Source organism: Micropterus salmoides, unplaced genomic scaffold, assembly GCF_014851395.1.
Source record: "Micropterus salmoides isolate LMB-PRFRI ecotype aquatic unplaced genomic scaffold, ASM1485139v1 Ms_hic_scaffold_20, whole genome shotgun sequence".
Taxonomy (NCBI): Eukaryota; Metazoa; Chordata; class Actinopteri; order Centrarchiformes; family Centrarchidae; genus Micropterus; species Micropterus salmoides.
In genome coordinates this window covers 20,916,133-20,930,836 of record NW_024041151.1, presented here as the reverse complement: position 1 = coordinate 20,930,836, position 14,704 = coordinate 20,916,133, and the positions used below count along the sequence as shown (strand labels likewise).

The window sequence follows — 14,704 nt, the reverse complement described above, 5'->3', positions numbered from 1 at the left end:
CTTGTTCATATCGGCGCTCATAGTCCAGACCAGTCTATTAATTTCAGTAATTTAGAAACAATTCATGTTCATTCATCATGAACAGCTTTCTGTGCTGGCAAAGAAAGAAAGACTTAATCCGTCTACAGCTAATTGTTGAATTTGTGACCTATGAAATGAATCTTCTCAAGTAATTAATTATTTAATTCAGTGAGGAATTAATTCTCTCTTAAAAATGTGAACACAGAGTTGTAACATTTTCTGTTATATCTGAACTTGGATTACAAAAACAAGTACAGGAAACCAATTCACTCAATGTTGAAAGAGGTCTAAAAGAAATTAAGATGGACTTTTGGGGTAGAAGAGCAGTTCTCACCACATTGGAAGCATTAGGTGAGGCCCCTCTCTGGAGCAGGTTCTTCACTATGTTCAGATGGCCCATGAATGCTGCTACATGAAGAGGAGTGAGACCAGACTGCACACACAAACACAGACAAAGACGGTCATCAAGGCTCAATATCAGCGCTTTACAGAGATGTCGACTTTCTAGATCATTAGCCACAGACTGGTATAAGTGGACTGGTGTCAGTGCTTGCTCCAGCAGTTTGGACAGCGGAGGACAACATTATGGATATTTCCTATTAATAATCAGACAATTTGTAAATTTGAAACTTTAAGACAGATGACACTGGTATTACACAGGGGTTATATCAATGTGAAAATGTAGCAGATTCTTTGTCATTTCAAAGCCTTATAAGCTACACATGTTTTACCATTGCTTTACTTTAAATGTGAAGAGACAAAGTAAATAGAAAACTAATGCAAACATATGCTTGTTACAAAAGACAACAAATGTTTTATGAATGCCACTTGGGTGAAAGCTTTTCTTTACGCCAGAGCAGTGGATATTTGTTCATTTTCAGACTCTGTCCCTGGAGGTCACATTGTCTCACCTCTGTGACAGCTTCTAGGGAAGCAGAATGCTTCAGCAGCAGGTCCATGGACCGCATGTGGTTCTTCTTGCAAGCAATATGGAGAGGTGTGAAGCCATTCTGGAAACACGGAGAAAATAGTTCACAACTACCCCACAAATGAGGACAGTCCTGAAGTCACAATCGCTTTAAGCCTATTCATTGTACTACAGGTTAAAAATGTTTCAAAATGATGTTTTGCTTGTTTGATGTGGTGCACTATATAAATACAGACTATAGCACTAAAGTAAAGATTAATTTTCCTTTAAAGCCTTTGCACGTCTTCAGTTAAATAAAACTAAATCTGCACGCCCTTTATAAACATGAACATGAAGATCCTGATAGACATAAGACATATACATTAAATCTAAAATAAACACACAACAACAAACCTACCAGAGCACGTGCATTGGCTTTGGCCCCCTTGTCCAGTAAGACTTTGGCCATCCGATGGTGACCACAGTGGGCTGCTACATGAAGAGGGGTTAAATGGTCCAGTGTGATATCATCAATCTCAGCGCTGTACTGCAGTAGCTGCCTGACGCAGTCCATGTGATCACCCTGAGCTGCCATGTGGATGGGGGACAAACCGTTCTGTAAGAGAGAAAGAATGGGACACAGACAGAGGCAGGAAAGTAGCCAATAAGATTCAGTTGCTTGCCTTCAGGAAAGCAGAGTATGGGTCTTGAGAGGGGATATAATCAACACATTGTGCTAAAATTACTTGCAGATAATACAACTGGCAATGTCTTGTGGCAATAATATCTGCGCACAGCATGCACATCCATGGCCAATGAGGCTCAGATCTAGGATGCTCAGTAAACGGACCAACATCTCAGGCATCTTAATTTTAGCTAATTAGCTGAAGTTGGAGGGAAGTGTATACGCATTTAGCAAGATGGTTTTTATGTTGATTTTCTAATGAAATCTCACTCAGAAGTTAGATTGTTTCGTAAGCTTTGGTGGGTGGTGATGGAGCAGTGGATAAGACACATGCCTTTGGCGTGAGAAACCCGGGTTCGAATACACTGTGAGACACCATTGTGTCCCTGAGCTCCAGAGGCGTGCGACGTCTGAGATATATAGCAATTGTAAGTTGCTTCGGATAAAAGCATCAGCTAAATGAATGTAAGATTTACAAAGTCAAAATCAGTACTTAACAGTAAACCCCAATGATCACTGCTTATTACAGAGCTCCCAAGGACAATAATAGCTAAAAGACAGCCACAGAAAGTGCAGCATTTTATTTAATTCATCTACCTTGGTTTTAGCTTGGATGGGAGCACCGTGTTCCAGCAGGATCTCAAGGATGCGAACGTGGCCATTCCTGGCTGCACAGTGAAGAGGAGTCAGCTCGTCCTACACAGAGATGAGTAAAGAAAGAGAGAGAGAGACAGTTAGAGTGGAAACGTTTTAAACCACAGAAGAGGCAGAAATGAGCAGATCAGCAGGGAGGACGACAGATGGGGGAGGGGGTAGATATTGGGAAGACATTAAGCATGCATGAGTGACAAAATGCCAAAGCGGAGAGGAACAATACTCTACCTTAGTTATGGCATCAATCTGTGCTCCTCTGTCTAGGAGTAGTCTGACCATCATCACATTGCCCCTCCTGGAGGCTATATGAAGGGGCGTGATGCCATTCTAGAAAAGTAGGGAAAGAAATATGTCAGCGCCTTTTGTAATCATTGCATCAAGTCTCCAGATTACTTCAAAATATGACAAGACAAATGTATAATGGAAGCTGTTGCACTGAAAAAAAATACATTTATTGGGGAAATGTATCTGTTAAGATTCCTGTATCCTTTTTTTCCCTCTTAACACACAATGTTTGGACCCCATTCTTTATTCGTCTCAAATGTAATTTTTGATCCTACAGCTGAGATAAACTGACCTTGGGGGTGAAGTTTACATTGGCTCCTCTGTTCAGCAGCAGCTGGGCAACACTCATATTCTCATAGTGGGCTGCAATATGGAGTGGTGTGAAACCAGTCTACAGAGAAAGAGACACAATGGGTAAATAAGGATAGTTAAAAACTATTTATTTCACTATTGAAAAACAAGACTACAACAATGTGCATGTCACAAATGAAATAGTTCAGGGACATGAAGTCAGAAAGAACAGCCCACAATATTTTTTTATAGTGTGTTTTGAAAATTATGTTTTATTATAGACAGCATTTTCTTTTGATAAGTATTTGCTTGGAGCGTTTTATTTTAAGTAATCTAAATGGCATTGCAATTGAATTAGTTTATTTGTTTTTTGTTCATTTTTTTCTTTTTGACTGCATTGTACTGTCATAGTACTCTAAGTAAAATATTGTATTGTCATAGTACGCTAAGTAAACCATGACACCAGTACACCCACTGTCAGTGAGTGTATACCTTGCTGAGAACATCAGCATTGGGGTCGTTCTGCAGGAGCACTGCGGCGGTGCGTGTGTCGTCGTTTCGCGCAGCGATGTGCAGCGCAGGGAGGCGGACCTTGCCCTTGGTGCCATAGTTGATGAGGAGTGCCACAACATTTTCATGGCCCTGCTGGAGGGCTACTGCCAGGGGGGTGAAGCCATCCTGAGACAGTGGGACAAAAAGTGAACGAGGTGGAGAGATGACAAGAAAAGGAGAGGATTTAGGGAGGTCAGCAAGTGGCATAAAGGAGAAAAAAATGGAGAACAGGGTTCAGTTATTAAAGATTATTAGGTAAAAGGTCAGCAGAGGGATACGGAAACCTAGAAAAGGACCTCGTGTCCGTCAGAAAATGATTATATAATGTTCATTATTATGGCTGGCACAAATTACAGCTTTGTCATTTGCAGGTAATTTGCCTGTTTCAAGAAAATATGAGGTAAGGATGTCAATAATGGACAAAATGACTTGATAAGAGAATTTTCTTTTACAATGGAACACAATCTCAACCCTCTGATGGAGTCTATTTGAGCCCTCTGTAAAAAGAAAATAACATTTACTAGCAGTGTTTCACTTTACTAAACTACTTTATTTAGCTAAGGTACACCACCTAGGGTCTCACAGTACCTTTCAAGCAACGAGCGATAGCACGCAGACACCCTTGATGTTTAAGGAGATAATTAATAATAATCGGTATGACTAATGTGGACAAACAGAGAAACTTAGAGACACGTACCTCGGTTGGGAGACTCTGATTGGCACCGTTCTCTAGCAGGAATTTGACTACCTCTAGGTGATTCTCCTGTGCTGCCATGTAGAGAGGACTGAACCCTTTCTGTTAGGGCACAAATACATAATGTAAAGTTACATAAACACAAACACAATAATATGGGCCTCGATCCATATTACAAGATTACAAAAAAAACACCACACATCTGCATACATACATGGATTTGAGACTGAGCTGACTTGAGAAATAAAAAATGAACAGGTATTTGTCTTCACAAGCACAAACTAGTCCTTCCAGATGCTCTATGTACATATATGGACAACTCTTTAGCAGGTGTGTCACATATACAAGGAAGACACAAATGCACACATACACACAGACTAAGCTCACGCGCTCTCCTCTTGCTCACAGTTTGAAGTGACTCACATGTGACTGGGCATTGACGTTGGCACCATAGTTGACAAGCTCAGCCACCACTTTCTCCTGCCCTGCCAGCGCAGCGATATGGAGAGCGGTGTTCCCTTTCTGGAGGTCAGACACACATAGACACGCGCACACACACACACACACACACACACACACACACACACACACACACACAAAACCACACCGAAAGAGAGAGTGGAAAAGGTGAATGAAAGAGAGGAAAACGACTGCAACCTAATGGCCTAGATCTCTACACTGAGAACTCAACAGTGAGATCCAGCTAGTGTAGTGTATTCATTCATCATAGAAGATAAAACTTGAATTACCCTCGGGATAAATAAAGTATCTATCTATCTATCTATCTATCTATCTATCTATAAAACTATGACGATGAAAGTGTCACAACTTTTTTAGGTTTAGTACATACTTTTTTTCAAGGGCGTAGAATTTAGTCAGGATGGGACATACCAATATCAAGCTACTATTGAATTGTCCCTAGCAATAATTTTGATCCACAAACTTAAATATACCCACTGTTGTCCATCAGTGTCTAGTCACTGTATTTGGTAAACAAACAGTTAACAGCTCTCGTTCTCTACTAGAAGTCCAATGCATTTATACACTTTGAAAGATTATGTCCAACCAGAGTATGACAATCAGTGGGAAAGTGGGAAATATACAAAAGTCTATTATAGGCCTACCATAGGTTAATTTATTTCCCAACATGCTGCTCAGAGTAATCTTAGTCAGCAGCTATCCCTCTCCTCTCGTACCGTGCATATGCAGGCAGTTGTGAGACTGAGTTACTGTGGGTATGGGGACATAATCCGAAACCTCACTTAACTTTGTTTCTTGGTCAGTGCAATTAACCTGTAGTTAAAGCACATTTATTGTTTTAAAAAATTTCTTACTGCTATAGAAAGGTTTCTCAGTGAATATATGTAGCTGGTATGGTGGTTACAGGTATGCTAGTTTTGCTAAAGTTGCAGTCCAGTTGTGACAGTTAAAAGCTATTTATTTACTTCAGTTCAGTATAAAGTGTTATTTTAGATTAGTAAGCATACATAGATAACAAAGTACCTTGGTGGTGGCTTCCAGCTCAATGCCAGCATGTAGGAGCTCCAGGACCATTTTGACATGACCTTCTTTAGAGGCCAGGTGTAACCCGTTGAGACCATTCTTAGGGAGAAAACAGAGATGTAGTCACATTAGAGTTAAAAGAAACATACACCGATGCGATACAATGTTCCCTGAAAAGTTATTGCCAACTCATGTTAAAGTATTAATTATTTATTGTAATCAAGTATTAAACCTTTGATTAAACATATGACTGTCTTTATCGTAAAGCTTCAGCAATAGTATAGTAATCCTGTTAATAATCCATGGTTACCTTTGGCCTTGTCCTCTCCTTGGCCTTGATCATTGGCCACAACCATTGACATAAAGTATCTCAGGACCTTTCAAAATTGCCAAAATGTGCTAGTAGTGTAGTAGTAAGAAACCAGAGTGTAATGTGTTTCACCTCTGCTGCTGAACATACATATTCCATCTGTTTAAATTAAGCCACTTTAACTGATGAAAATTTTGGAAAGATAAGGAAAAGCAACACTGCATCCTTCAGTCTCATGCCCCTGTAAGCACTGCAGCATATGCCCATTTTCTCCAGCTGTGCAGAACATCACTCGTCTAGTTACTGTATCTCTAAAAATAACCGATAAACCCAAATGGCAGCAGGAGGACTCAGTTCTGACAAAATGAACAACCTGATAAGGCTGATGAGGAAGAAGGATATCAGGGGAGTGGGGCTGGCAGACAACTGTTTTATCTCAACATTGTCTGTCTGTCTCTCTGGCTGGCTACATGTGTTATTAGCAGTTTGAGATGCAACCTGCCTGCTGTAACCACTCTGGCCACCAGGAGTCTCTATTATCCACACTGTTTCTCAGGCAGCACATCACACTGCGGTGCCATCCATTTACATATCAGAGGTCGCACGTCTCTGGAGCAACTAGGGGTTAAGTGTCTTGCTCAGGGACACATTGGTGGATGTCTCACAGTGGGAATTGAACCCAGGTCTCCCACACCAAAGGCAAGCATCTTATGTGCACCATCACCACTCCATCCATTCCATCCACCGTCAACCGCTTATCCTGCGTACAGGGTCACGGGACTGCGGTGCCACTCAATTCAAATGGGTTACAGAGCCTCTCTGCGAGCATGCGCAGTGTGATGGGAAACTAATTGTGTATCAGAGGCAATTACACACACTGTTAAATGTATTTTGTGAACGTCTGCTGTGCAGACATGGGACTAACACAAATACAAAGTAAGATTCAGATTTGTTTCTAACACAAAAATAACACCTCCAGTGCCCATTTCCACCCCCTTGACAAACACCTATATTTGTGAATTATATGCATTTATGCATACACAGTTAAAGACAATAGTACAATGTTAATAGAATAATGTTAAGTAGTTAGATGCCATCAATAAACCAGGTAAAGAGAGGGAGAGCGTAAACCAACAAGAGCCTGCAGGCTTGTAGCTTTAGCAAGGACAGGTTATTGCTGCAGAATTACATAAATCACATATAAAAAGACCATCTCTGCCCTTGCCTCAGTCCTCAGTAAAAAGCCATCAATATAATGGTAAACAGTCCCAAACCCTTAGAAAGGAAGAAAGAACTGCATAAGGAAATTAAATGAAATTATTGTAGATCATGTCAAGACATGTTTTTCTAGTTGATTAGCATCTTAATACACAGATGTTAACAACGCTTGAACATTGTGCAAAGTGTACATTTCCTCCAATTTCAAAAGTCATCTATCGTACATATCTAATCTTCTGTCTCTCTCTCTGTCTGGCGCATGTGTGTGTTGATGGCATCAATGGTATGACACAGACTGACGGAGTTGGGTGTTCATTCTTAATGCCCACACACATCCATCTCACTGGCAGTGTTTTGTCTGTGTATAAAAGCACTTGTCCATTCATTCACCAAACATCACTCAGCCTCCACAACCATCCGTAACACAACAACATTCCAGCATGCTAGTGTGTGTGTCCAAACCACACACATTTATGTCTCGTGACATTCAATCGCCTGAATTTGTTGTGTTATGGTCATGATGCAACAAGGTATAAGAGAGCACACAGTAGGGCTGAAGATTGAGGGAACTATAATATAATGTACTTAATTATTTATGCACACCACTTTACACAAAGATAGAGAATCAGGGGGTCTAGGAGTAATGAATATTTTATTTTTTTGGTCTTTTATTTTACACCCTTCGCTGATACTGCAGAAGGACATTCCACTGAGAATACAGTGACAATATGTGGTGCGTTCAAGTCCAAATGACGTTCCATTCTCCATTCAGTCAATTTCATAATCATGATGTTCTTGCTGAGGGATAAGCCTTTTACTTTCCCACAGTGGGGACAATTTGGAGTATAGATATTTTAGTAAAGTAGAATCTGAGAACTATTTGAAGACAGTTTGGGTATGTTCTTTAGTTTTGAAATTTGGCATCAGGATTATATCCAGCATCTTCGCTAAGAATATCAGACTTTTTGATTATCAAGATCTGAGCAAAAAGTGTGTATTACTGGTCTAACAGCACTGAGCAAAGGGACCAGTGAAACCAGACAAAACTCTTTACTTTTTATAATATGCTGCCTTTGGCCATGAATTAATTAATTTGAGGGTGGTTTTAAAGAAAAGAGCTTATAAAGGGTAACGAATTTAAAAATGTCATCCAGCACCATTAGAAATTTCTCCTAAGGAACATTAACAGCTAACATAATAACGTTCTCATGTTCGACCTGCTAATATTGTGTGTATGGAATTAGCAGCACTACTGACTATTTAATTTAACTAACTTCTTCCTAGACGTGAGTTAATTTACTTGTGTAGCTAACAGATTGTTATTCATTCAGAGTAATGTTTCTCTGTTAATATTCAAGATTACTGTATTCACATTTAATTTATCTGTCATCTAGAAAGTTCTCTCTAAATGTCTATTTTCCAGAATGGATTGCTCCAGACAACTTGCAAAGACTTGTGGCATCCAGCCACTGGCCTACCACGTAAACTAAAACACAAAACCTACAAATAGCGATGTACCCACAGAGATCCAAAATTAAAAAAATAAAAAAAATAAAGGGAAGACATGATTGCCACTGAGCGCTTTTAAAAATTAGTTTAAATGTTTTACATTAAAGAAAAAAAGTACAACAAACAAAAAAGTAACTGGATTTAGTGTGACACTTGACACTGATGTGAACCACAATTTAATTAAGGTTAAAAGGTTAAAAGGGCAACTGGACGTGAAGATAATTAAAAACGTTTTGTCCCTCATCCGAGAAACTACTTCAGTTCTGAAGAACAGAAGTCCAAGAGACTTTTTCAGAATCTCGGATGAGGAACAAAACGTCTTCAAGTATCTTCAACCAAATGCAGGTGTCCTTGATTTAAACATTCCTTGGATAACTTTGACCTGGATGACTGAGAACCTTCACAGACACGATAGCTGTTTCGATATCTTACTTGATTAGCAATGTTGATGGCGAGTCCATTCTTGATGTGATCCAGAGCCTTGTCCAGGTTCCCTGAACGAGCGGCTCGCAGAAAGCTGGTGGATGCATCAGCCTGCAAAGAACAAAGAGGAGGACGCAAATATAAATACAGTTCAACACTGATGTTCTGAGTACATAAAAGCTCAACACCCAATACAGAGATACAGTTCAGAGACAAAACACATTCATTTCACCACCAAAAGTTACAAGCTAAAGACAACAGAACAGAAATAGCAACACGAACAAGTCGGAAATATACACAAATTCTATAACTATATGCAAACACTTGCTCAAAATCCGCTGTTCCTCCAATATTATCCACGTCCTGCAATATCAAAATGTAGTTGCACTAGAAGCACCAGTCAGGATATTTAAATCCGTTAAAATAATGTAACAATCACAATCAGGCAAGAGACAAGACTATACGCAGAAAACATGATACTACATTCATCGGCCCTCTGCCCTCTGTTGGAGGCTAAAAATGTTAAGACTCCTTCCAGTCAAGCTGCGCCCACACTGTGAGTTTGGCAGGCATTCATAGCCAAGCACACTCCGCCACGAGCTCCGCTGTCTGCCTGTCTGATCTCAGAGAAAAGCTCCTGTGGTTTGTGTCTCAGTGTGTATCAGTGATTGCACGCCCACCTCTGAATTCATTCATCAGCCAATAGTGTAATACGGCTGACCTGCACAATGAAATGTTTCCAATGCCCTGAAGAGTAAACACTGCATAATGTACTGTACACCCGACCTCCCTCCACCTCCTGTCACCGGCAAAATGATGCATCTGTCTGAGCTGTGATTCTCAAATGGTTTAATTATACTGAATTTCTGAAAGATATGCCTGCAATTTTCTAATGACTGAGGAATGTTTTTGTTCCTTCTCCCCTCACGTCTTATCTATGCCGACGCATTAACAGCCCAGTGTTTTTCGTTTCTGTGAACACGAATATTCGTCCACACACCAGTCCTATTTCCTTCAGCATTTTGTTTCTCCTTCCAATTTATTCCCATTATTTTCTGTTCATTTGCTTTGCCCAAACATCTGAGGACCTTCCTCCTCTCAATGTTAGGATTATAAAGAAATAATTTCCCGCACTTTTCATTTGACTGCCCAGACTCACGTTCTGTCTCTATTGTGAATTATCTTGCTTTAGAAAAACAATATAGTGGGTGGGCGTTGTGGAGGGTGTTTCATAAACTGATATTTGTTGAAAATGTCTTCTTGCAGCCCATCACTAAGTTTCTGGGAAGCGTTGGACATGAGAGCTGGCCATTACTTAGCCTGAGAGCACAAAGAGACTGGACTTCAGCAGTTGGTATTGTGTATTTAAGGTGTCTCATTATTCAGAACGCTTTATGAATATTTCATATTTTAATTAACAGCTTATGAAAATTAAAGTTATTCTGTACAAAGTCTCAAGGTTTGCTTCTCTATATACCTTTACAGATGTGGTCACTTGTTTTTCTGATAGTGGCAACTCTCGATTCCCTCACATTGCAGCTTTAAAGTCGGTGTGCCGTTTCATCTGCCGCGTGCTCAGCGGCATAAATTTATTATTGAATGTTATGACTCTCATTCTACAGCCTAAAGCCATTTCAAATTTCACAGTGAACTCCTTTTTATGTTTCTCTTCTTCTGCGCTATGATGTGTTCATATGTCCTGTATTACTGATTATAGTCTCCACCTGCAACCCTCCTCGTCTTGACTCCGCCACAGCTGCTTCATGAGCCAGTTCTCCATGTGCATGTATCATCTGCAGTATGTGTTTGTTAATGAGTGCTGGTCATTGTGCGTGTGTGTGTGTGTATTGACCTTCCAGAAACTCATCCTCTACCAGCTTGTGTTCATGTTGCTGTCAGGCTGGAATCCATTTCCCTCCTTCCACTGCTGTCTCTACGGTTCCTTCTAGCTCTTTTATTTTAACCTCTCCCTCCCTCCATCCTTCCTTTCATCTATCACAGAGATAAGAGCTGGCAGTTCACGTCTACTTTATTAGTAAGCACCGTGTCAGTTACACCAAATAATCAGATCACTGAAACCCCTCACTAATACTGTAGAATTTTGGCCACTTCCCTTCTGTCTCTGGCTCACATATTCTACTTTATTTCCCCACATATAATATTTGTTTGTTTCAATGGGTCAATATACGAATATGTTCACCTGTGCCCCTTCTATTTTCACAATCCGTGTATTTTCTTCTATATTTCTTAACTTGTTTCCTGTAGAATCACAAATTCCTGTGAGTAGAACGTTTGGAACTGTTCAGCTATGCGTAATATTAAATCAGTAGCATAACAAAAATAAGTGCTTTACAGTGTATTCGGGTTCCTTAGGTGTTAAAATATCATGTGAGTGAACAGGTGAAAATGTGGACATGAAGAGTATTTCACACGATACCCCATAGTTTACTTCCTTAGGTGACTGCTGTAGTCAAGAATTGTAGATTGGAAAACAGGAGATGCACTGAGCCGATTCACAGCCACTGAGCCAATATCATGTGCTGCTGTGCGGGGTTTTCAGATTTTCGATTTCACACTCTCTTAATGTTTACCTCAGAAAATCTTGAAGTACATTTTAATCTCACCTTCACACTTTATATTTTTTTATTTAGGATGACTAAACTGGTTTTTTGAGTTTGAGAATGTTCTTTAGTTATTAGATTTCAATTTTAAAATTCGGCTGTCAAGCTCATCTAGGCACAGTTCTTGAAGATAAGGGTTTGCCAGTCGGAAGCAGCAGTTTGTGTGCAAGGTCAGTTTCATGGGCAGCATTTCTAGTGATTCTACAAGACGAATAAAGTCAAGCATAATTTCCACTATTTGCCGGGAAGAAGACAAGATCTTACAGATTTTGACTAGCTCACAAGTAAAATGGAAAAACATACATACCATTACTGTGAACACACACACGCTAATCTAGACAATAAAAATGAAATGTCAATAGTCTGAATTAAAAATACAGTAACATATATTAACACAGCTCTATTTAAGAGAACAGCACATTCTAAACACAGGTCTACAACTAGAATACAGAGGAAGGAGAAAGGTCAGAGCAGACACAACCACTCAGAAAAGCACAAATGAACGTGACAAGAAACTTGCCAGCAAGGCCACGATGACGAGCAGCTTTCCCGAACACAATGACCACGTAGACATGAAAAAAAGCAACAGCAACACACAACCACCACAGTGCAAAAAAAAGGCCATCTAACAAGTGATTTTATTAAATTTTTTATTTATCAAAACGAAAATCTGCCAGTGGGGTCAGCTACTTTATTTTATCCAATTTCAACTGAAATATTCAAAAATTCTACTGATTCACTAATGTTGTCTGGAGGGAGATGTCCACACCTTCCAATATCAGTAAAAACATAACTACAAGACTTAGGAAGATGACATTTTTTGCAAAGCCTTACGAAACCCCACTGCAGCTGACGAGGAAACACAAACAATGTGTTGAGGAAATAAGCAAACTGTACACAAGGATGTATACAAGCATCATATTTACTGTTATTAAAGAGCCATATTCCTTAGGCTTCAGCCAACCTCTCAGAGCCCACAATACTGACCTGACGGACAAGTCAGCGCTGACCCACATGAGCCTAGAAGACAACACACACCAGCCAAGACAACACCAAGACAAGACCAGACAGTTAATGGTATACATAGAAACAGAAAAAAGCAACATGTAAACTGGTTGAAATGAGGCAACAGGTTTCTCTGATTCATTACTTATTTGACTTGCAGGTTAGAAACTTATAAGCATGAAAACAGGCTTGACTTTGATAACTTAAAACACATAGCCTTTACGACAAATGGTTAATGACTGATTAATGCAGAACACATATCGCATATATTCATACACAATGATCTACACATGTTCATATTATGCAAACAGAACATCACAAGCTATTGCACAAGAACTCCCTTTTACAAATTAATAATTATTAAGGATCCAAATATACCTCTGAAGCAGCAAATTTTCGTTGATACCTCTTTATCAAAACTGACCAAATTGGAGATGAATGCAAAAAAGATTGCTATTCCTATCCTCTGTTCCATCGCCACCACTACACCCCTCCCACCCCACCACTAATAATACTATATTGTGTACTACCGTGATAATTGCTCATTACCGTTACACTAAAGATAGAAGATATATCCTTTTGAAGAAGAATAGTGTACAATCCTAACTTTTATGCATTTAGTTTCTTCTGTGTGTTTTTGTATTTTGATTGAATCAGCGATCCCTTGTCATCCCTGCAGTGTGTGGAACAGCATCCAGGCTTCTTCACCGTCATCCCACCAGGATACAGATAGACAAGGATACAGATCTCAAGGCTTAAAGCCTACAGACATGCTCTACCCGGGTTGTAAACTGAAAGACAATAGACTGAACTTTGTCAAACTAAGAACATTGACCGTGGTTCATTCACTCCCAGAGCGACCTGAAAAATAAAAGAGATCTCGAAGCAGCACTTTAAATCACACATGTTACATTAACATATATTGAAAGGCAGGCCTGATTAAAAAATTAAAATATAACTTTATACAGTTGATGTATTCACATCTTTATACCCCATACAGAATGTGTCGAATGTAGAATAATGCTGACATGCATACAGTATTATTTTCTTTGTGTTTCTTGAACTTTATGATCCTCTTGTTCTTAAGCCTGGTGTGTCAGCATGTGCTGTGTGATTAAATATCCTCACACTGAAACACAGACTCATATACTTTATGCTGAGCCAAAAATAACCATGTAGACATGACAAAAGCCAGAATAGGTAGAGACTTCAGATATTAATACCAAGGCAGAGAATATTAAAGGAAAACTGCAATAACTGCAGACACACGGGTAAATTAAAAGCTCCCAAAAAATTAAAGCAGTTGATTTCAGGTTTGCTATTTAATCAGTTTTATCTGTACCTGTCCATGATCGTCACCTAAATTTTACACACACACGAAAAATACCCATATGTGCATATACACAAATCCAGTACAAGTGACAGACAGCCATTTAAAAGACATATGGCATTGAGTTACACAGAAAAGAGGGTGATTAGATCAAAATATTAGCTATTAGAGATTTAAGGTGTTGTTGGTGTAAGTGGAAGATTTGACAATCTGAGAAAGTGGTAAAAGTGTTCATAAGCATTTATATTAGTATTTTTCAGGACTGACTTTGTTGTCCTCAGAGCAGGCTACTTGCCTCTGGCTTCCTCCCACACACACTATTGTTTTCAATGATAGGCAGGACTTTGGGAAAGGGGAATATACAGACATTCAATCTCTGAACATCACAAACGCTCTGTCCTGGAAGCATTTGATGGTTTTCTGTGCTGTGGGTCTGCTCTGACAGAAGTCATTGGCAGAACACTGGATACGTGTACTTATTGTAGTGACAGCTCCTGTCACTTCTGATTTTGAAATGAGTCCTTGTGTCACTTCAAGTTGAGACTGCTTCTCACAGTTCAACATGCATCTCATCTCCTTCGCAATGTAACTTCATAGGTGTTCGTAGAGATATCTACTACTACTATTACTAATCTAGAGATATCTACTGCTACTATTACTAATCTACTCCACTATACTACTATTACTACTACTTTT

General features: G+C 39.5%; 1 protein-coding gene across 5 annotated transcripts in view; it reads right to left on the bottom strand.

Annotated features, from left to right (window-relative positions):
- The window catches only part of LOC119914774 (ankyrin-1-like), a 100,278-nt gene that overhangs the window by 34,139 nt on the left and 51,435 nt on the right, over nt 1-14,704 (bottom strand). For all 5 annotated transcript variants that reach the window (XM_038734273.1, XM_038734275.1, XM_038734274.1 and 2 more), the window contains exons 2-12: nt 9,062-9,163; nt 5,593-5,691; nt 4,513-4,611; nt 4,093-4,191; nt 3,336-3,521; nt 2,845-2,943; nt 2,496-2,594; nt 2,211-2,309; nt 1,347-1,544; nt 933-1,031; nt 356-454 (exon numbers count right to left, since the gene is read on the bottom strand). In XM_038734273.1, the coding sequence (XP_038590201.1) occupies nt 356-454; nt 933-1,031; nt 1,347-1,544; nt 2,211-2,309; nt 2,496-2,594; nt 2,845-2,943; nt 3,336-3,521; nt 4,093-4,191; nt 4,513-4,611; nt 5,593-5,691; nt 9,062-9,163 (1,278 nt within the window). The remainder of the gene's footprint in view (nt 1-355; nt 455-932; nt 1,032-1,346; nt 1,545-2,210; nt 2,310-2,495; nt 2,595-2,844; nt 2,944-3,335; nt 3,522-4,092; nt 4,192-4,512; nt 4,612-5,592; nt 5,692-9,061; nt 9,164-14,704) is intronic.